This window comes from Artemia franciscana, chromosome 8 (genome assembly GCF_032884065.1).
Source record: "Artemia franciscana chromosome 8, ASM3288406v1, whole genome shotgun sequence".
Lineage (NCBI taxonomy): Eukaryota > Metazoa > Arthropoda > Branchiopoda > Anostraca > Artemiidae > Artemia > Artemia franciscana.
The window spans coordinates 29,499,733-29,524,574 of record NC_088870.1 but is presented as its reverse complement, the minus strand read 5'-3'; the positions used below and the strand labels follow the sequence as shown (position 1 = coordinate 29,524,574).

The 24,842-nt window shown below is 35.6% G+C and overlaps 1 protein-coding gene across 3 annotated transcripts in view; it reads right to left on the bottom strand.

Annotated features, from left to right (window-relative positions):
* LOC136030256 (serine/threonine-protein kinase pakG-like) overlaps nucleotides 1–24,842 on the bottom strand; it is a 166,893-nt gene that overhangs the window by 104,618 nt on the left and 37,433 nt on the right. For all 3 annotated transcript variants that reach the window (XM_065709097.1, XM_065709098.1, XM_065709099.1), the window contains one exon: nucleotides 3,792–4,004. In XM_065709097.1, coding sequence (XP_065565169.1) covers nucleotides 3,792–4,004 — 213 coding nt within the window. The remainder of the gene's footprint in view (nucleotides 1–3,791; nucleotides 4,005–24,842) is intronic.

Genomic DNA, 24,842 nt, shown 5'->3' with positions numbered 1-24,842 from the left:
GGGCCAGGAAAAACCTTCATCATGATTTCTTTGGATGTTACGTAATAAGGAATATTTTCTTCACGTTTCAAGACGTTTCGAAGCCCTTTTTCTTCAAGATGTTTCAAAGCATTTCAAGACGTTTTTTTCAGAAATTTTTCTTCAAGACATTTCAAGACCTTTCTTAAAACATTTCTCTACAAGACGTTTTTCAAGAAATTTCTTTGGTTTTTATGTAATAGGGAATATTTACTTATGTTAAAGATGACGGATTCTTACGTGACATGCTAGAGGTCAGGGGCCCGTGGGGGAACCCCACTTGTAGCTGTGGAGGACACATACATGTGATGTTACGTCATGACGATGGACACGTGGGTTGTTACATAATACCTTAAGAGTTTTTTTCTTCTTCGGGATTTCTTCTTTCTTTCAAGGTGTATTTGTTCTTCAGGATTTCATTTTCTTTCAAGGCTTTTTTTCCTTATTGAGATTTCATTCTCTTTCGAGACTTTTTTTTTTCAGGGAACCTTAATAGGACTTGTTAGAGTTCAGGGGGTCGATAGTCAAGATGCAATTCGAGGGAGGAAGGGGCGGAGGGTTGCTATGAGAGGTAAATTCAAGCCATATTAAGAGGTATTCCCGAAAGGTCTTAATTAAAATGCATCGTTTCGATTGCTCTATAAGATATGCCTGCAAAAAAAAGAGACACATTTTGCATTCGCTTATTTCTGAGAGGTATTAATGAAAATGCCAATTTCTTTGAGTCAAGGCTGTGAATATTCACTCCATCATGACAGTATGTGGCTAGACCACCCCGTGGCAACCAATTCGAGAGGGGGAGGGTTGCTATTAGATGTAAATTAAAACCATATTAAGAGTTATTTCTGAGAGCTTTTAATGGAAATGCTACGTTTCTGTGAGTCAAGGCTATGCATATTCAGGTCACCATGACGATATGGGGCTAGCCCACCATAGCAAGTGAGTCCAGAGGGGATTGTTGTTATTAGAGATAAATTTGAACCAAGTTAAGAGTTATTTCTGAGAGGTCATAATGAAAATGCCTCATTTCTTTGGTTGGGTGGTAGATTTCAATCCCTCCACAACCGAAAAATTCTTTTAACACCTCCCACTTAACTTTAAGCAGTAGAACTCGTTATTCCAAGCAATTCACTACACAGTATCACGTTATGGATGACAAACGGCACCCTCTGGAACCCTTCACCATTCCAAAGACATTTCCGGGTATTTTCTTGTTAAAAATCATGCATTAAATCCATTGGTTCATATTTTTGCAAACCACTCCCCGTGATACACCATACACCATGTCACGTGATATCACCACGTTATACACCATGTCAATTCAAAACACTGTGACACAGTCTGACTGCCCCTCTGGCGCACCTCATCATTCCTGACTAAGTTTAGTTAATATTTTCTTACTAAAAATCACGATTTAAACCGATTGGCTCATGTTTTTCAAGCTGACCCTCCGTGATACACTATGTCCTTTCACGCCACGTAAAGAGCGAGGCGTGAGGAGGGGAGAGCTCCTTTCATATACGGAGTAATTTCTGTTCGTTTTATGTTTTAATGTCGCTCCTTACTTTCAGTTAAAAAAAACTAGTTTTTTTATTTAATTTCTGAACGTTTATGAATTAATACATGCTTTGAATTTGACTCTTCGCACATAAATAATTAAAACTAAATTTGCGTATTAATTTTTCTAGGCTAAATGGTTTTCTCATAGTTTTAATCCACAGATTTTGAGAAAAAGTAGAGGGGGAGGAGGCCTAGTTACCCTCCAATTTTTTATTTCTTAAATGACAACTTTTAATTTTTCTACGAACGAATTCATTAGCAAAAAATATACGTAACTTACGAATTGACTTACGTAACGAACTTCTATATTCTTATGTTTTTGTTACGTATATGAGGGGTTCACCCCTTCGTCAATACCTCGCTCTTTACATTAAAGCTTAAATTTTGTCCCGATTCCTTAAGAATGACCCCTGAATCACAAAGGCCGTAGAATAAATAGTTGAGAATACTAAAAATACTTAAGCGTAAAGAGCGAAGTATTGCGAGGAGGTGACCCCCTCATGTGCATAATAGTTTCTGTTCTTTTGAAGTTTGCTCCTTACTTCGTTTGAATGCTGCTCCTTACTTTCAGTTGAAAAAACTTTTCATATTTATTTTTCATTATTTTTTTAATAATGCTAGAAAATCCTGCACCCCTTTCATTGAATTCTTCCCCCATGACAAATTCCTCCATGGAAAGATCATCCCAAGTAACCCCCATTCAACTTCTCCCCCCCCCCAAAAAAATCCCTGTGAAAACGTCAGTGCACTTCCCAATAACCATTACTATATGTAAACACTAGTCGAAGTTTGTGACTTGCAGCACCTCCCACGGGGACAGTGGGGAAGTAAGTCGGCCCCAAAGACATAGTTAATAGGTTTTTCGATTATGGTGAATAAAATGGCTATCTCAGAATTTTGATCCGGTGACTTTGGGGGAAAATGAGCATGGAAGGGAGCCTAGGTGTCCTCCAATTTTTTGGTCACCTAAAAAGGGCACTAGAACTTGTAATTTCAGTTAGAATGAGCCCTCTCGCAAAATTCTAGGACCACTGAGTCGAAACGATCACCCCTGGGAAAAAAAAACAAAAAAAAATAAACACGCATCCGTGATCTGTGTTCTGGCAAAAAAAAAAATGCAAAATTCCACATTTTTGTAGATAGGAACTTGAAACTTCTACAATAGGATTCTCTGATACGCTGAATCTGATGGTGTGATTTAAGATTGTATGACTTTAGGGGGTTTTCCCCTATTTTCTAAAATAAGGCAAATTTTATAAGGCTCGTAACTTTTGATGGATAAGACTAGGCTTGATGAATGTTATATATTTAAAATCAGCATTAAAATGCGATCCTTTTGATGGTATCAAAATTCCATTTTTTAGAGTTTCGGTTACTATTGAGCCGGGTCGCTCCTTACTACAGTTCGTTAACACAAACTGTTTAATACACTATGTCACAGTCCTCAATATGGTTACAATCCCGTTTGCAGTGGACGCAGTTATGATTGTCGAATGTGTAGGGCGTTTTTTTTTTTTTTTTTTTTTTTTTTTTTTTTTTTTTTTTTTTTTTTTTTTTTTTTTTTTTTATTCCTTGATTGTCAGGAATGTTCTGCATTTCGAATACTAATTTAGATAGTTGATTCATTGTCTTGAATGGCAAACTCAATCTTAACCGCTATGAAAAAGGCTTCCGAGAGACTTGTCTGGTAAAAGCTTTTATACCTGTAAAACAATATATGTCCTGGTTCCTAAGAAATACTGGTTCCTAAATTTGTGGGATTTTGAAAATAAGCGCTTTATGAAAAATTATATAACTTGAGGTTTTGAGAGAAGTCAAATCGTAAATTTACTGATTTCATCGCTGGTGAAAGAATATTGAGAGCCTATAAATTCGTCTTTTATTTTCAGCAGGGTACTTGACTGCTGCTAAGGACTTTTCTAGGGACTTTTCTCCTCATAATCGTGTTTTGTCGTGTTGATTTGCGTTTTCAGTAAAGTTGTATTTCAGAATTCAACAAAATTAAGGAACTACTGCGAGTCAGTTTTATTCGAACTGCGAAGCAATAATGTTTTTTCCGTTAAGTTTTATCTTTGCTCTTTACTTCCACCAGATAAACTTTTCTTTATAATTATTACGTTTCAAGTTTTCAAAGATTATCTTTTTTCCACTAATTCATTTTCGCAAGAAAAAAAAAAGGATTCTTATGTCACATAGTATGAGAAATGACTTACTAATCCATAACAAGAATGAGATCTGAGGGAGTGTCATATGCTGCATGTAGGCGAACTATCCGAGGACAAGGCCGACAAAGGGAAAGAAGCCCCAGTTCATGCATAATATCTGAAGTGGAATCAACGCCATAACGGTCTCTTGCTGCATACTTTGCTGCATACACTACTCCAGTATTTTTGTCCCTGACCCTTCTTACTGTGGCGAAGAGACCACTAGAAAAAAAATGCTTGATTAAATAAATATTAAAATCAAATAAAATTGATTGAAATTCAAATTAAAAACTCTGAGTAGCTTAATTTATACAAGTAATGTCACTTTTAGACCATAAAAAGGCGACACTGGAAAACTAACAGATAAATAAGAGTATGAATGTCATTATGACCATTTTTTTCTATGGTCATAAATAGTTATTAACCAACCATGATTTAGTGTCTCGAACATAAAAGGAGACATATACGGTAACGATCACGACGAGAACGGTTTTATCCGAAGGCGCCAGTGATTTGTTTTGGCAAGTTAGAAACTAAGATAATTGAAGACTTCTTGACCCAGCGTTTTAGGTATTTTTGATTTTTTTAAAAACCAATAGTCTGAGAGACAAAAAAAATCAATCCAAATTTCTAATGTTGCCGAATTACAATTAAGGATTTAAAATCACTCCTTAAACTAAAGAATTAGTCCTAACGAAGGGAAATAGACCTAGTTGATAGATATTCAAAATATTGTTTTAAAGTAATAAGGAATACATAGTGATGATTACAAATGTCTGGATACTAAAAATTAGATTCCCCGTTATTTCACCTTGCATCTCAAGGGCAAGGCAGCTGTATAATTGGACTAATTAGTTTCTGATCTCTCCATTTACAGAGACAGAACTGTGGTATTCCGTAGTCTTTTTCTTAAAACATGATCTGAACTTGCGTGGTGTTTTTCAATTTGAAAAAAAGAAGAGCAAATTACAAAAATTTAAGTCGGTAAATAGCTATAGCTAAATTTTGGCTTCGAATGAAAGTCCGTATCCAGGATTTTTTTCAAGGGGGGGGGGGGGTACAGAAGGATTATTTCGAGGGGAGGAGGTTTACAAAAACTTTAAGAAGCGCATCAAAAATGCGTTGATTCATTTTTGTTCCGTTTTTACTAGTCGAACAAACATCTCGGGAGGAGAAGGTCAAACCCCCTATATGCCAACACCCCCTTGTAAACAAGGCCATATCCCCTGGGTATGGCATTGTTTTAATGAAAGAGACTTTGCTGTTTTACGCTGAAATATTAGAACCAAAGGACTGCAGAAAAACAATACGCCAAAAAATTGCATAGGGAACATAAGATTAAATAAGAAATTGTGCCCACTTGTAGAAAACGCAGTAAGTCGTGTGTATGTAAAACAAGAGCCAAGAAATCATATGGCACTTGTGATGAGGTCGAAAGAGCCAAGAGCTTCTTCCCATTCAATACGTCTAGATGTCCTAGATGTATCTAGGACATCTGCTTTTTCTTTCCACCAAGTTTCATCCTGATCTCTACACTATAAGTGTTCTCCAAGATTTACGGTTTTCCCCTCCACCCCCCCCTAATTTCACTGGATCCGGTCAGGATTTAAAATAGGAGCTCTGAGACACGAGATCCTTCTAAATTTCAAATTTAATTAAGATCTGATGACCCGTTCGTAAGTCAAAAATACCTCATTTTTCTCATTTTTTTCGAATTAACCCCTCCAACTCCCCCAAAGAGAGCCAATCTGGTCTGGTTATGTCAATCACGTATCTAGAACTTGTGTTTATTCTTCGCGCCAAGCATCGCCAAGCATCAACACGATTTCTCCACTCCAAGCGTTTTCCAAGATTTCTGGTTTCTTCCACCAACTCCCCCTGATGTCATCGGATTCGGCCAGGATTCAAAATGAGAACTCTGCGACACGAAGTCCTTCTAAATATTAAATTTCATTAGGATCCAATAACTCGTTCGTAAGTTAAAAATACCTCATTTTTTCTTATTTTTCATAATTAACCCCCCTCCCAACTCCCCCAAAGAGAGCAGATCCGTTCCGGTTATGCCAATCACGTATCTAGGACTTGTGCTTATTTTCCTCACCAAGTTTCATCCCGATCTCTCCACTCTAAGCGTTTTCCAAGATTTAATGTTTCCCCCTCCAACTCCTCCCAATGTTACAAGATTCGGTCAAAATTTAAAATAAGAGCTCTGAGACACGATTTCCTTCTAAACATCAAATTTCATTGAAAGATCCGATCACCCGTTCGTAAGTTGAAAACATCTCATTTTTTCTAATTTTTCCGAAATAACCGTCCCCCACTCCCCCTCCCCAGATGGTTGAATCGGGAAAAAGACTATTCCTAATTGAATCTGGTCTGGTCCCTGATACGCCTGCCAAATTTCATCGTACTAGCTTATCTGGAAGTGCCCAAACTAGCAAAACCGACAGACCGACCGACAGAAATTGTGATCGCTATATGTCACTTGGTAATCCATAAAAAACGCGCAGGAAATTGTAGAAGTATTCATTTTCCTTTCTTACATTAGTGTTTAATGGCATACAATAGGCCAACAAATTGTGCAAACGTCCAAAATTTACTTTTTTTCCTAAGGTATCTGTATAATATGATTTCAAAGAAACTGGAGTCCTGAATTTCCCTAGCCAACAACCATAAACGTTTGCTCCGAGATAAGTAGTCTCATTAAGATAGTGGATTTTGCTTCCGGTGAACACCAAGCATTAGAGCTGTAAAATGAAACTGTTTCAGCTTTTCACAGATGGATCAAAGGATCAGTTTCAACTGATCCAATGGGTAATCTCCCAAAAGGATCATCTATTAGGTATGGCTGTATAGTCATGCTTATGTTAGGTTTGATTGGACACAGATCTCGCACACGAACAAATAAACGTTAAATGGATTAACGTTAAAACGTTATATTTATTGGGCAGTGAAAACAGCTACATAGTTCTGGATATTTCAACCACACATACTGCGATAGTCATCAGCATGCAAAAGAAATGTTGTTGAATTTATAGTTCTGTACTTGATTGGTCACATCTCCCCACACGACGCATTTCTGACATATTACCTTTAACTAGTTTGTTTTTAAGACCACACTGCCTTTCTAAAACGAACAAATAGAAGTCGATATGGGGATAAGTCCATTTGTTAGACATTGGAAACAGATACACAAGTCTTGATGTTTCAACCGCATATACAGCGACTGTCATGTGCAGTGCTGATGACGATCGCTGTGTATTTTGTTGAAATATCCAGACTTTTGTATCAGTTTTCACATTCTAGTAAATTGACTTATCCACATTTGAACGTTTACTTGACCGTTATAGAAAGGCAATGAAGGTCATGGAAAAAAAATTGCATATCTCGTACACACCATTTGTCAGACAGTTTAAAGCCCCTTGCGTTTTAGTTTTCGAAAAGTTTCCTATTTCAAGTGACTTACAATTTAGATAAATCGCAGTTAATTCTTTAGCTCAATTATTTTTGAGAGCGAAAAGTTTCTCATCTAGAATTACAGTCAACTTTTTCATTACCAAAGAAAAACATCAACGGAAACTTTTTCTAGAAAATAAAGTGTTAGTTACGGTTGAATGAATGACATGCGGTTAAGTATTATCCATGAGTATCTTATCAAGTTACATTCTAGTTGGTTGTATTACATTATATATAACTACCATTCGATCTTTTCATCTTTTTTTTTTTGTTCTTCACGGGTCAATTACTGGAGTAAAGATCCTTATGATAAACTGCAAGTTCCGCAAAAGGGTCCATAGCCTCGACGATACCCCACTGTGGGCCACAATAGAGAACTATTGAATAAAATATGATGAAGAAGATAAGAGAGAGAAGGAAAAGAGTTAAAATAAGGATATTTCAAACTACTTCAAACGGGTGGCATCTTACTTGGCCTTCGTACCGCGATTTCTAAATAAAAACAAATCTTATGCAAAGCTCCATACAAAGAACAGGGTGCATAATGCCTTTTCAGTTGAAATAAAGGAAAAAAGAGATGACTTACGTGGTAAAAAAAATAAAACGAAAAAACTAATCAGGTTTAACTATTAATTCTAATTAAGATAATGAAAAACGTATATTCTAACAAAGGCCAGATGATTTTGGCTTCCTTTACGTCAAATCATCCCAACCAAGTTAAAAATGGGTAGTTATTTCATTTGTTGATGAGTTTTAAAACCAGCGTCACAAAAATACGTGGACTATGAACTAATTTTTATTCGAAAAACATTTTCTTAGGGAATAGAAATCCGACAAAAGTATTTTGTAAAATCTCTGATAAGAAAGAAATACGTGTAAGCCAAGAAGTGTAGATCAAGAGAAGACAGAAAAACTAATAATAAAGCAAAAACAGTTATATATATCTGCCGATTGTTCGTTGTTTATCCCAAAAATTGAAGAAAGAATAAAAAAAAATTACAACATAAAGACAATTTTAAAATCTCAGCTGACTGTAGGAACCTTATTAAATACGGGAAGAGATGTAATACAAAAAGAAAGAAAAAAAAACATACTAAGAGCCGTGTGGGGGCACCTTGCTCTTGAAAAAATTTTTATGCTGGCAGAAAATATGCTCTAATAACACAAAGTAGCAATTGATTTATCTTAAAGTAAAAAAAACACCATAGATGTTCGATTCAGCTGTTATGGAGCATTTTTTTTATCTTCTACACCATAATATAATGTTACACATACTAAATTATTAATAATTACGTTTAACTGTTAGAGAAACCAGGAAAGAAAACTGGCTTTAGAGGATAGAAAAAGATTATCTATAAGAGAATAAGCATAGACAAGGATGAGGAAGATTATAGGCTCAGTACTACTGATAATAGTTTAATTAAAGAATAAAACCAGGGCCTCGTATGTTTCAAATAGTGAAGTAGACAATGAAATTTTTGAGAGTCAAAGGAATAAAAAGTTTTAAACTGCTTAGTGAGACAAAAAAAAAAAAAACTTTGGGAAGTGACTGCTAATTTGAGGAGATACCAAAGCACTTATGCCAGAATAGAAAATGAAAAAAACAATTAATTTTTTAAGATAATTGTACTAAAGGCGCTTTGGCCTGTTCTTATTTTAAGTATTTTTGATTGAATTGATCTAGGTTATGCTTGAGATGTACAACTATAAAGATTTTCATTTAAAAGCTTTACCCGTTATTAAATACTTCCATTCATTTTGATTCTAACTCAAGCCACCTTCTTTTTTATTTAACTCAACTTAAAATTCAGTGCATTGCCCGTTTTCTTAGCATAAAATATATTTTATGTTTATTTTTTTCATCCCTCAAATACCCACTTTTAGCTGGTATGTGACACTCGTTGAGTTTGAAGTTTCCAACACAAATTTGCTAGCCTATGAGAATTTGTGCAATTTTAGACAATGGTAAAAGTTCCATTCATACACCCATACTAGCATGAGTTTTTTTTTTAAGTTCAATTGTCTTTTTTAACTAATTAATAAAAAAATATTGTTATCAAAACTTTTTCAAAGAAAAATGAAGAACCGATATTCAAACTAAAACAAGCAGAAAAAAGGGCCCTGGAGTCCAATCTTGAGTATTCATTTCTTCTCAGATCTCTTTTTAAAGGTATATGGATAAGATTTGATCCTCCTACCTACACGCGAAAGCTGGGTTTGATTCTTCATACTAAGAACCTATTACCATCGAGCGTGGTTCTCGCTCTGCATAAGTCACGCATTAGGAATGTTGTTAAATATGAACCCCACTTCTTGCATGGGTCTTAAAACCCTAATGACACCACTCCAGAGTACCAGAGTATTCAATATAGGGTCACAGGGCGAGTTTGCAGCCTTTCAATGTGGAATTTGATGAAACGTCAATGACTTTCTTCCACAAGTACATCCGCTACCCATCGCTACCCCTCCGCTACCCCTCCGACGAGTGATCATTACTTACGGTGTTGTTTAACAAGCCAAGACGGGAAACACGCAAACACACGGTCGGATAACCTATAAGCGGATACACCCCACACCGCTTGAAGAAAATCGTAATAAGACGCTGCACTTTAATTTGGAATGGTCTGCTAAGGGACGTTATCCCTGAAAATCCCTGTATTGATTAACTGATGAATCTATCAGTGGCAGTAAAGGCCTAAGGTTTTAGCAGCCTTGCAACATAGATTTTGTCTTCGGGAATTACTTTTAATGCAAGTGAGGCTACCGCCCAAATTGAGGCAAAGGCCATTTGGGCCTTACAGTGAAGTGTTTACATTTTAAGCTGTGTGTTTTTGATTTTCTATAAATAAAAGCAACAAAATAATATCACAAGGCTAATGTAGATCTACAAATGAGAGTTACCACAAATAAAAGAGAGGTTATCCCTCCTCCACCATCTATCAAAATGAGAAGAAATTAACATGAGTAGGACTGACAGCGCCCATGCCTTCTGAAAACCAGAACCTAATTTGTGCTTTACTCAAAACGAAAGAAAATTTTAAATGTTTAATTTTTTAACTTTAATGAATATTGTTTTAATCTTAAGGAATACATATCAGTATAAGAATATTAAACTCTCAATCCACGTTCATTTGTTTTGCTTTTTCTACTCGTTTTGAGTTTGACTTGGTTATTTATTGTAATTTCTGTTCGTTTGGGTTTCACTTATTTATTGATGATTTTTTGTGGTAGTTTTACGCTTGGGATATTAGAGTATTTGACTTTATTTCTGCACTTTTTTTGTTTAATTGAGGTCTTTACTTTTCTTTAAAAAACTTATTTTGTGGAAAATGTTTTTAAATTAATTTCTACTGGTTTTTTATTGACATAGTCTTTTTCATGAAACAAATAATATTTTACATTCCTTGTTTTTTTTTATATATATTTTTTCTGTAAGAATCCAAAGTTTGGTTTGCTTTATGTATATTGAAGAAACTTCTTCAACAATTTTTAATCCTGACGCAAAGAGTATTGTTTAATTTAATTTTATACCCCCTGAAGTTGACCCGAAAGATAGAAGTTAATACCATTCCCAAAAAAAAAACTCTATCTATGTTCTTTTGTTTATTTCTATAATTGATTTTTGAATTAAAATCAACTTAGTGGAAGTGAATAAAAATCTTAGAGCCGTGGCTGAATAGAGTAAAGCCAAAACAGACGGTCTCTGTGAGAGGCAAAGCTGGCATAACTTTTTCAGAATTTAATAAAAATGATTCATTTCACTTATTGATAAATAGTCCATCATCCATCCTAGCTCAGAACTAAGGTAGATAGACAAAGAGTAAGGGTAATTCAAACAGCCAATCAGTTCTGCGAGCCATTTGAAAGCAATTGGATATCCCAAAAATGATTCCCAGATTTATGACTGACCATGTCCACTGAGCTTGCAGGCCTGGACAACTGAAATTGTTCATATTATACGAGTTTTGTCTACAGGGAAAAACCCCTGAAATCGCAATTAGGATGACCAAGATTTTTAGGCTGACTCCAGAGGGGACGGATTGAATTCAACTTGAATCGAAGCCGAACAAGCGACCTAAGGCTAATAGGGCCGACCCGCCTAGAATCACAGGCAGGCAACCCAATTTATAAGCTCAGACAGTTACACTAACACATCGGGAGTATTTCATGGGAAAAAAAATATTTCAAATCTTTTCGTTTTTTTCTATAAAAATCCATAGTTCGGCTTGTTATTTGTGTGTAGGAGAAAATTTTAAACAATCTTTTATAACATATACCCTTTTAAAAATCTTCACAAAAAATAATATTGTTTAATTTGGTTTTATACCTCCTCAAGTTGATCTGAAAGAAAAACTTAGTACCATTCCCAAGAACTTGTATCTATGCTATTTGACAACTTGAATACACTTACACTTTTTTGATTTAGTTAAATTGTAAGAGCAGAAGTAAGAATAGTAGTAGCTTTGAAAGTTTTAACTTAATACCCTCATTCGTTCCTGAGATATTGCTGAGATGTCTTATTGGTAACCAACATACACACACTGCCTTTTGATTTAGTTTTAAAGCAACATTTAGTTTTACAGCATAATGGGCAAATTACATGACTGTGGAACAATCACAAAAAAAAAATCCCTAGAGACACAGTTACTGGACCGTTCAACTATGCTGAACAAAATGGCTATCTCAAAATTTTGATTAGATGTGTTAGAAAAATTACTGATCTTGTGAAGAGGGCTGCTTACCCTCCAATTACTTTTGACTCTTAGAACGGCACCAGAACATTTTATTTCCAATCAGATAATCTACTTTAAAAGTTTATATGATATTGTTTCCAAAGAGAGCGCTGCGCTGCCTACGATAAAGCTTAAATGCCCTTATGAAAACCTGCATCCATATCGTTCAATTGAAACTCTCCCTAACCGTTCCCTACAAGTTTAAACCTAATAACCTTAGCGTCATTAGTTACAGCAATCGTATTAGTAGTATACATATAGTGCCTTCTGACTAGTTCGAAATCCGCCACCAGTTATCCTGACCTGAAAGTCCTACTTAATAATGTAAGCCGTTCTTGAGATATTGCTGCGTCACCCTTTTGACAATCTACATGCTCATAGTTCGTTTTAAATTAGCTCAGCATCCACCTAAATATTCATTGAAAGCTTCACCTTAATAACCTTAGCTTGCGTAGCAGCAATAGTTGTATTAACAGTAGTAGCAGCATGCACACAACACTTTGGGTTTGTATCAACATCCCTCTCAACACACGCTGAAAGTTTCAACCTAATATCATAAGCCGTTCCTAAAGCATTGCTCATGCGTCCTCTTGACAAAATGTATGCGCAAAGTGTGTTCCGATTTAGTTCAATACTGTTTCAATATCCCCACATTCTTCGCCGTAATATGCTTAGCTTTAGTAGCCGTAGTAATAGGTAATAGTAATAGCAGTGATAATAGGTAGTAGTAATACCAGAAGTAGTAGCAGTAGAATTGATAGTAGTAGCCTTAGAATTAGTAGCAGTAGTTATAGCAGTAATATGTGTAGAAGCAACAGTATTAGGATGCAAATATTGTCTTTTGGTTAGCTCAACATCCCCCAGAACAAGCCCAGTAGGTTTCAACTTCAGACACCAAACCGCTCCTAAGATATCCTGATGCACCCTTTTGATAACCTGCATAGAGACGGTACGTTTTGATTCAGCTCACCTTCCCCCCTCAACATTCCCTGAAAATTTCACCTTCATACCATTAGGTAGAGTTGTAATAGTAGTCACAGTAGTAGTATTAGTGCAATATTTACAATAATAGCACTAGTACTAGTAGCAGCAGTAGTATTAACATATTGCCTTTTGGTCAGTTGAACATCCTTCTCATCAAGTCCTGCCAGTTTCAACTTAACACAATTAGTCGTTGCTAAAAAATTGCCGATATGCCCTTTTGATGACCTGTTTCTTTATATATTAAATAAAAAACAAGTTTTTTTAAATAAAAGTAAGGAGCAAAATTAAAACTTAAAACGAAAAGAAATCACTCCGTTTATGAAAGGGGCTTTTCCTCATCAATGCCCCACTCTTTACGCTAAAGTTTGACTCTTTCTCTTAACTCTATTTTTAAAACAGTAAAAAACTTTAGCGTAAAGAGCGGGGCATTGATGAGGAAAAGCCCCTTTCATATACGGAGTAATTTCTGTTCGTTTTAAGTTTTAATGTTGCTCCTTACTTTCATTTAAAAAAACTTGTTTTTTTATTTAATTTCTGGACGTTTTTGAATTAATGCATGTTTTGATCTTGGCTCTCCGAACATAAATAATTAAAACGAAATTTGCATATTAATTAATTGGAATTAATCGGAAGATTTTGAGAAAAAAGGAGCAAGGGAGGAGGCCTAGTTGACCTCCAATGTTTTGAATACTTAAAAAAGCAACTAGAACTTTTAATTTTTTACAAACGTTTTCATTGGTAAACAATATATGTAACTTACGAATTAATTTACGTAACCAACTTCTATATTCATATGTTTTTATTGCGTGTATGAGGGGGTTCAACCCTCGTCGATACCTCGCTCTTTACCCTAAAACTTAAACTTTGTCCCAATTCCTTAAGAATGAGCTCTGAATCACAAAGGCCGTAGAATAAATAGTTGAAATTACTAAAAATACGTTAGCATAAAGAGTGAGGTATAACAAGGAGGTAAGCCCCTCATATGCATAATAATTTTTGTTCGTTTAAGTTTTAATGCTGCACCTTACTTTCAGTAGAAAAAACTTTTCATATTCATTTTTTCATTGTTTTTTCAAATAGTGCTAGAAAATCCTGCAACCCCTTCATTGAAATTCTCTTCCCCCATGACAAGTTTCGCCATGGAAATATCCTCTCACGTAAGCCCCTTCAAATCTCCCCCTAAACAAAAAAAAATCCCCCTGAAAACGTCTGTATACTTCCCAGTAACCATTACTATATGTAAACACAGGTCAAAGTTTGTAACTTGCAGCCCCTCCAACGGGGACTGCGGGGGAGTAAGTCGTCCTTAAAGACATGGTTATTAGGTTTTTCGACTATGGTGAATAAAATGGCTATCTCAGAATTTTGATCCGGTGATTTTTGGGAAAAAATGAGTGGGAGGGGGCCTAGGTGCCCTTCAGTTTTTTTGGTCACTTAAAAAGGCACTAGAACTTTTAATTTCCGTTAGGATGAGCCCTCACGCGACATTCTAGGACCACTCAGTCAATACGATCACCCTTGGGGAAAAAAAACAAAAAACTTTTAGGGGGTGTTTACCCCTATTTTCTAAAATGAGACAAATTTTCTCAGGGTATAACTGGGTACTCAGGGTATTTTCTCATGGGTATAACTGATCTTGATGAAACTTATATATTTAAAATCAGCATTAAAATGCGATTCTTTTGATGTAACTATTGGTATCAAAATTCTATTTTTCAGAATTTCGGTTACTATTGAGCCAGGTCGCTCGTTACCACGAACTGTTTGACTTGCTGAAAGTGTCATCTTAATGTTCTTAGCCTTGTGTGCATTCTACTACTAATGCTACTACCACTGCTAGTTTTACTATTAGTATTGCTAATGCTACTAAACTACTCCAACTACTATTTAAATTGTAACTATTTGTAAGGCTAAGAGGAAAAAGGCATCAAAAGGGGGTCAAGAGGGCGCATCAATAATATTTTTGGAACGGCTTAACGTATCAAAATGGAACTTCCAGGGTATCATCTAGGGGTGTTTAACTGGCCAACATACAAAAGGTAAGTACTGCTATTAATACTGCTGTGACTATTGTTACTGCTACTAATAATACAACACTACTGCTGCTACTTCTTCTCCTACTGCTGCCACTACTACTTTGATACTAGTACTATTAAGGCTGAAGGTAAAAATTTAAGAAAATATTGAGGGGAGATTTGAACTTAAATCAAAACACACTATGTTGCTGAAGATTGTCAAAAGGGCGCATCACAAGAATTGGGTTTTAAGTTGGAACTTTCGGAGAATGCTTAAAGTGGAAGATCAATTTACCAAAAGGATCAATTGACCAAAATGTTCCGTACTTGAATATCATTTCAGATGTTTTTCACATCCGAACGCCCACCTTCAATTTTTTTGGCAAATATTTTTTCGCAAATTGTTGGTAAAAAATGTTACTAACAGTCGGGATGACGGATACACGCCTAAAGCAGAGATAATTAATAACGTCCTACTTCCTGAATATCGCATCATAGGAACGTCAAGATGCATTTGGTTGTTATTAAACTACAGCATGAAAAAAAAAAAAAAAAATAGACTGTTGATAGATACAAACTAGGCCTATATCACCAAAAAGAGTGCTGACAATAGTTACGAATTATTACATGTAAACCAATTGTTTACAAGTTAAATGAAGAAATAGTTGATATATTAATGGCTATCCTACATTATCCGGTCAACAAACTTAGGAATTGCCAGAAATATTGACTAAAAACCCTTTCAAATAATCACTTTTATAGTGAGACGGAGATAATCAACCATTGTAGAAGATGAGTCGCGGTGGGGTTACTGTCAGAAACCTGTAATCAACATTCAAATCTTTAGATTCATTACCAAAGCTAACATGATTTATTAGGACTTCATACTGACGCAGTCTCAAGACGTAGTGAATTTACCCAAAAAAGGCATACGAAGGTCAGTAATCTGTTAGTTGATTCATGAGGCTCAATTTATACTTCGATGATACAAAACGGGGATATTACTCTATCCATCAATATTTGGTTCTGCAAGGGTTGCAGCAACAGCTGCAGCCTAGTAAATGGCGACCCCCCCCCCAAATAGTAGCCCAAAGTTTAAAAACACACTTTAAAAAAATGTCTAGTGATAAAAAAATTGTCATTTAAACTTGATTCAGGAATAACAATTATCGTGTAGGTTTAACCTAATATTAAGTTTATTTCAAAAAGAAATTTTTGAGGATTTTGAAGACAAACTTGACACCTCTCAGAAATGGCGGCAGATAGAAATGAAAGGTGCCACATTAGAACAGACATTGCCGAAAAGCTTGAACTACAGACTTACAACCCACCACCTTAAAAATCAAGGATTTTTCCCATACCTTTTCCCTAGGGGTGACGGTATCGAACCAATGGTTGTAAAAAATCGGGAAAGAGTTTATTTAACAGGAACATCACAAAATCTAGTGTTCTTTTAAGGTAACAAAAGAGATTGTACCACATCAAAGAGCTACAATTTATGCCACACATCATCAATTTTCACCGAAAAGGCTCATTATTCCAGGAAATGCAAATTCTAAGACAGCCAATCGATCTTTCAGGGTTTAAAATCCTAAACTGGAGGTTCTGAACCTCCTAGCTGGATAAATAAAGAAAATCACTTTCATCATGGGTAGCGTTGATGTCTCCTTTTATTTCTCTTTTCCACCAGGGCTAGCAGGCTATTGCAAAGGGTTGAGAGATGGCTAATTAGTAATATAAACGTTGCTTTTCATATCTACGTGCTTTTGATTAAAGGTTTGTCTTGATCCCACTATAGTATAATTATTTGGCACCAAATATGCCTCTTTTTGGTGCCAAATCTGGAATAGAAAAGACTAGGAGGCATAACAAGGATATTATTATAGCTCGAAGAAAAAATCGTTTTCAGTAGAATGCAAATAACGCTTTGACCCTTATAAAGTTTAGGGGTGGTAGCCCTACTCCTTGCTAGGATAATTTCTGTAATTTTTTAGTTCGAGTTGAATATCTATTTTAATTTCTTTTCCTTTTAAGATTTTGATTATTAATTTATACCAGTATATGTTTTCTATATGTTTGATATCGATTCACTTTTTATGGCACTTGGTATTAACCAAGTGGCATATAGCAATCGCAAATTCTGTCGGTCTTTCTTCCAGGTAAGCTAGGACGATGACATTAGGCAGGCGTATCAGGGAGGGATTCATCTCGAGGGATCGAGATGAAACTTGGTGGGAAAAATAAGCATAAGTCCTAGATACATGATTGACATAGCCGGAGCGGATCCGCTCTCTTTGGGGTAGTTGGGGGGGGGGGGGGTAATTCTGAAAAATTAAAAAAATGAGGTATTTTTAACTTACGAACGGGTGATCGGATCTCAAAGAAATTTGATATTTAGAAGGATCTTGTGCTTTAAAGCTCTAATTTTAAATTTTGACCAGATCCTGTGACATTGGGGGGATTGGAGGGGGAAACCGGAATTCTTGGAAAACGAGAAGATTGGGGTACTTTTATCTTACGAATAGATGATCGGATCTTAATGAAATTTGATATTTAGAAGGAATTCATGTCTCAGAGCTCTTATTTCAAATCCAGACCAGATCTTTTGACATTGGGGGAGTTGGAGGGGGAAATCTTGGAAAATCACTTTGAGTGGAGGAATCAAGATGAAACTTGGTGGATAGAATAAGCAAATGTCCTTGATACGTGATTGACGGAACCATACTCTATTCGCCCTCTTTGGGAGAGTTGGGGGGAGGGGTTCAGTGATTTGGCGAGTTTGGTGCTTCTGGACGTGCTAGGACGATGAAAATTGGTAGGCGTGTCAGGGAGCTGCACAAATTGACTTGATAAAATCATTTTCCCAGATTCGACCATCTGGGGGGCTAGAGGGAGGGAAAAATTAGAAAAAATTAGGTATTTATAACATACGAGTAGGTGATCGGATCTTAATGAATTTTGATATTTAGAAGGACATCGTGACTCATAGCTCTTATTTTAAATCCTGACCGGCATTAAGCCTCTTACTTTCCTTTTAAATCAATCTATTGATTCATAGAATTTTGTTAGAAATCATACCATATGATCTCTTGGCTCTTAGCTCTTCATGCCTCGTCACAAGTGCCATATGAGCTCTTAGCTCTTGTTTTGTATTGATTCATTTCAATATCTTAATGTTAATGGATTTTCATTTCTGTATGCGTTGGTTTTTCATTTGTTCATTGATAGTTAAGGTTAAATTACTGCACGAGTTTATTTCTGCTCGTCTTGGGTTTTAATTCGATACTTTACTTTTCGTTGAACAAAATTTTTTGGAAAGTGCTTTTAGGTTAATTTAGAACTTATTATCGTAGAAAATTGAAGAGGGCTCACCAGATCAGAAATTCTGAGAGCTGCTATTCTTTTTAAGGTAAGAAGTCGAGCGGAAGGCTTCGAAACGACTGTCTTTTCAAGCCAATTTGTGCCCCAAAACATCTCAACTACTCAAAAGTATCGGATAAAATTTCGAGACAGCAATTTTAAACAGAACAGCCAAAAGGAACAAAATAATCCTCCTAAAGTGACATGAGTGGTAAAGCCTCCGGGCAATGGCCCCAAATTATGCAAATCGTCCATTTCAAAACAAATAGATTGATTTTAGCAGGATTGGGTCAAGTAATACATTATTAAAATCAAGATCTAGCAAAATCCCAAGCAATCAAGATCTCAAATTTGTAAATGAAGACTTTGCACCTCTTTCGGCACCTCATTCTTAGGGGATCGCTTACAAAGAGGTTTTAAGTAGCCATTTGACTATCCTAAATTATAACACGGTAAGTACATATTCCGGTGTCAGACACCGATGTCTGATTTCTTTTAAAGTTTGTGCTTACGAATTTTTGATTGTTGCCCCTAATTATAAATTAAGGGCTAAAATTGCAACTTTAACCCCAAAGCAGGACAAATGACAGTTGCTAAAAGAATATCTTAGGGCCTAGAGACTCCCATTAGTGGTACCGATTCACGAAATGTAGAAGGGGGCAAAGATTTATTTTAATTTTTCCTGTGCTCTCTTCCCCACTTCTTATGTATAAACGTGTTACAACACTTTCGACTCTTTATCGATGAGGTAGGACCCAAGGAATTGTTTAAGTGACTAGACAACTGCCCTGAAGAAATAGGTGATTAGTAGATGCTTCTTATTATGTTTTTATTTTCATTAAAGTTAGCACTTAAGATTTTTCGAAGTGACCAGCTACAAATTTAGGACGAGAGTTGCAATATAAAGCCTCCTAAAAAAAAAAGAAAACAAAGTAAGTGGCCTGTTTTTTCGGAGATAAGCGTCATGGCTTACCGTAAAGTGCCTCTCTTTTTAAATGTATTCCTGTAAAATGTATAATAATAATAATCTCATAAGCTTTCATAAAACTTTCAGCGGAAACTTTCATCCCTGGGCAATACTCGAAGGAATATATGAAGTTTCACAGTGAATTATAAATTCAAACTTAAAACAAGCTGAAATTACTACAAATGCACAGAAAGGTCAGTTGCCGAAACAAAACTTTTAATATGGGTCATCTATTGAGTTTTGAATAAAGCACAAATGACACCCTATATTTTGAAGGGGGATTAAAATGGGAAGCGAAACCACTTATTTGGGGAATTTATTTTGTTTGATGTCGGACTACATGGTTCATTGCTTATTGAATAATATAATTGCTTATTTTTCCAATATCTTATGTATGTTGATTTATGTCTGTTATAAGTTTTAATATTGTTGTTTATTTTCCCAGAATAATGTTATAAAAATACTACAGTAAAATTAAATATGCCGTATATATATATATATATATATATATATATATATATATATATATATATATATATATATATATATATATATATATATATATATATATATATATATATATATATATTGTGCAAAACTTCGGAGGGGGCACAAAACAAATTAAAAGACACATCACAAATTTACTTAAATGCATTTTTGTTTGGTTTTGACGAGTCGGAGAAACATTTAGGGAGGAAGAGGGTTCAAGCCCAATGTCCCCTCCCCTGAATACGGCCTTGTCACTAGTATAGTATAATTTGTTGGTATAAGGTTAGATTCAATTAAGTTCTTAAAAATAACGTCTTTCGTTTCACCGAGCGAAGCTCGGTCCCCTGGTACTACAGGCTTAAAATAGTAAGAAACTTCCGGTCTTGAAAATCTGGTTTTATGCCGCCAATATTAACCAACATAATCGTTGAGGCGGCGTAACTGTATAAAGAGCAGTACAAACAATGCTATAATGTTTATCCAGGTGAGCTAGAATTTACTGGTTAAATTACTCAGCGTCAGTGGAAGAAAAAAAAAAAAAAAAAAAAAACATTAAAAACAAGTATTGCATCTTTGTCAGACATACAAAATGTCTGGTCAATACTCATGGTATGCAAATACATTAGATGTAATTTATTTGCCTTATCTTTTACAAGGGTTAATAAGAGTGACCTCGCGATAGCATCAACAATTATTTTTTGCCAGCTTTGATATGTTATCTCTGTAAACTATAAAACTGTAAATACTGTATGTTTACTAACTAGCGTTTTCATTAAAAATACATTCTTCAAAATGTAACTGCATGAGAAACATCTGCCTTACAATGACAGCTACTCTTTAGGGCAAAGCATGTTTTTAAGTTGTTTTTTTTTGTATACAGAATAGAACGTAAAAATTGTAAAATTTCCGTTCAAATGGCGCGACATCTGACGCGATAACACTGCGAGGGTCCGATACAGTGCTTACAATCTTGTCCGAGCGAAGCGAGGGCTATCAAAAGCCCATGAATTGGGCTTCTTACTAGACAATGTGCATATTGCACACACGGAGCACAGGGAAGCCTTTCATTGTTCCAGCGACGCACACACGGAGCACAGGGAAGCCTTTCATTGTTCCAGCGACCCTTACGGCCTCAGCTGACATCGAATCAATACCTAACCATTGCCCTGCTGACCAGAACAGTCAAATAGAAAGCGAAAAAGTGTTTTTTGGGAGAATGATAAGCTTAGCCCCTCTATGAATGGCCTAAATTTTACAACCTTTCTCTCTGCAACAAACTTTTTTAGCAGAAACATATGCCTACCGCATCTTGTCTAAGCCAGAATCAAGTAAGGATTTTCAATATATGTGAATGGAGGAAAAATGGCCCGTTGAATCTAGGCATAAAGATGAGGTAAGTATTGAATTGGTCCTAGGAGATCCAAGTACGATCTAAGGCCAAAATGGCGTACTGACTCGAAGACAACAAACACCGAAGTCCAAGCTGCAGAATCAAGAGGCATCGCTGAAGACCACTCTCTGCAAAAACAAACACGTCCTGATTCGGTCCAGACATTAGCTAAGTCGTGATTTAGAGCAAAAACCGAGCAAAGCCCAAGACATGCACTCGTGCGGTTCCAAAACGAATTAATTCTCAACTTGTCACAAAAATGAGCTAAGTCTTGAATTGGTGCAAAAACAAGTTAAGCTATCACCTCTTTATACAAACTAGTTAAGGCCTGATTCGGTGCGAAAACGACCTTGATTCAAGACAGGACTGACTCGGTGCGAAAACGACCTTGGTCCAATACAGGGCTGATTCGGTGCAAAAACGACCTCTGGTCCAAGACAGGGCTGAGTCGGGACAAAAAAAAAAAAAAACTAAGTACTAACTCAATGAAAAAATAACTTAGCTCTAAGCTGTGGAAATTTAGTGACGCGATGTGAAAACGAACTATGTCCTGCTTCAATACAAAAATAAACTAAGCACCAACTCAGTGCTAACCGCTAAGCTACCTCAGTACTAAGCCTAAGCTACACTTGTCCAATCCCACTGTCAACTTTTTGGTAAAAGAATAAGCAGGTAGAACACTGTTTAAATCACAAGCATGTAATTATTTTCAATTTATACAATTAGAGACAGGAAGCGGGATTACAACCCCATTGACTTCCCCAGCCCTTCGTTATCACCAAAGTCTTGGCACTAAAATAGACATGCTTGAAGTGGAATCATGAACGGATTTTCTTTCTGTGTTGTTGTAGGTGTAAATCTGGTCTCTGGCTTTTCCCGTACTATAGGCCCCTCCACCAACTTTTTCGAAGGACGGAAGGCTTTTTGCACTTTGTTTGAACTGTTCAATATTTACGGTGTTTTAATCTCTATGATTAAAAAAATCAACGTGGGCTAGTAGTCTCTAAACACTCCCCTCAGTCTGTAAGACCACCGCTGTTTTTTAAGCGGAAAGGTAGGTATATTGCAGCTTGTTTGAACCAGAATCATGCCAAGATCTCCAATTTGCAAGATTTGCATAACTAAACTTTACGTAGTGACATACCACCACGGTACTTATTAAATATTCTTATTAAAGGATAGTGGATCAACATTTCTCCGTTTTAAAGGTTATAACAATATGGGAATAAAGGTTGATCTACCCCTGTAGAAGGTTAAAAAAAAAAACTAAGCAAACTTTCATTCAATTTGAACAACATTCCCCTCTCCATTATTAAAAATCGTTCCCAAAAAAAATCAGTATTCAAAACTTTGACTGAATGATAGAATTATGCTCAAAACTATGCTCAAATTATAGCTAAATCTTAATTCGTGAGGAGAAAAGCTAAAAAAAGAAAGAAATACAAACTCTCCTATCATAACTGTCTATAAAAACGAACAAAAATTAATTCTTGAAAAAAAAAACACTTTCCATAAAATATTTTTTGGAAGAAAAGCGAAGAGCTATATTAAAACCAAAGAGGAGGAGAAATAAAGTTAAGTAATAATTTAAGATTAAAACAAAAAGAAATCCTATCAAATTAATTTATGAGACCCAAAACAAACATAAATTTGAATAAATAACCAAGTCAAATCTCAAACAGGATTAGGATTAACACCTTCTAAGGGTCCGAGAGTCATGGTCAAATCAGCTTCTAAGAAATAATTTAATTCAACGACGAAAACTCATTTTATATTTTTTGGGTGTCAAACCTCAATTTTAGGGTATCAGGTCATACATACAAAAAGTACGAGTTAATCAAGTAATTTGACATTGTAATTTAAAAATGTAAAAAATAAATTAAATGGTTTTCAAATGGCCAATATCATAATATACTAGTGATTATAATTCTTTGAATAGTCACCTCTAGCTATTCCCTGAAACAACGCTCTGTTTATGGTTGTAATGTATTAGCAGAGAATGACTTCAAACAGGCTTTAACAATCATTTTGCGATCAATTTATATGCTTCAAAGTCTGACATTAAGAAATTGCGGATTATGATTTACTAATGACTTTTGCCAAAAATAGACATATTTTGTCATCATACACAAAGAATGCCACAGCCCATTGTCGAATTTATGAGTAAGACTAACATTGACCAAAAAGTCAAAGGAACAAGTTAATTGGCAGCATTAATCCGGAACAATATACGAGCCTTTCAGAAGCCAATCTGATTAAGTCAACTTTTGCATTTGTTGATATGCTGTACCCCAGCACAAGACTATCTCTCAACCTTACACAGTCAAAATGATATTCTCTCGAAATATGAACCAATATCGACATAGCCTAATTTCGTCAACAAGAACTAAATAATTTTCTGGAAGTCAGTTTCAATAAATCCATGTTAAAAGACACTGGAGTATGATGCATAAGCTAGTCGAGTCACCTACATATGTGAACACTAATTGGTTCTGCAATTTTTTTCCGATTGCTGCATTAAAATTAAAAGCATCCATAGATTATTTTTTCTTCTCTGCTGTCTATTTCCAAAACTTGGTCATTTTAAACCATTAAAATGAAATATGAGAAAAGGGGCCACCAGAAAAATCAAACACCCCGCAAAAATTTCCTTCACATAATTTTTTGAAGTATTTTGCTCCACCCCCTCCAAAAAACAACAAAAAGGTCAAAAGTTGACGGTTTTGAAGTACATTTTCCTTTTGAGCCAAGAATGCTGACAACAATCACGAGTTGTCTTTCTAGTGTTAGTTTTTTCCTACATGGTTACAATGGTTACATGGTTACAATAGCAATTAATGAGATACATCTTTTAACCCTTAACATTATGTTCCACTCATACTTGAATTTCCTGGCCAGCTAAAAATGTGCTGAAATTAATTTTTCATGCATTACATAACGAAAAATAGTTCTTTAAAACATAAGCATAACTCTTAAATATCCTTAGTGTCTAAATACTTAAGGTTAATAAGAGATTACTCGGAATATGTGTACCTGTGGGCATATCCAGGATTTATGTTTGGAGGGGGGATATATTTTGAGGGCTGGGGGAGTATAATTTTTTTAAACGTATAAGGAATTTGTGTATAAACATTTCTGTTACGTTTTTACGAGTTGGACAAAATTTCGGGGGTGTGGTTAAACCCGGTAACACCTTCCTCCCTGGTTACAGCCTTCCTTCTAGTAGTAGCCTACTATTGAAAGTAGTTTTGGCCACCTGTACTGAGTAGGCCTGCAGTAAAAATGGAGCCGAGCAGTAGGTCCAGTGTCTTCATTTTCAAGCGATTAGTGCAATAAAAAAAATGGCCCACGAAAGATTTCACCTAGATAATTATACCCAAACTTACGCTCACACACATTCGCACCTACACGAGCTTCATGAACATAACCATTTAGACGAAAAATGGACATTTTATATCTTGCTGTTATCCGAGTCTTGTCAGTATGGAAAATCAGACTTTCGCCACTCTCTCCCCAATAATTTAGACCTACGGCCCTTTTTCAAATCACGATCATTCGGGATCTGATTCATTGATATGGTCAAGATTGCACATGTGAGATGATGATTCGCGCGTTTATTATACAGTCTTTAGAGTTAAACCACAACTACAAACAAGCTGTATCTCA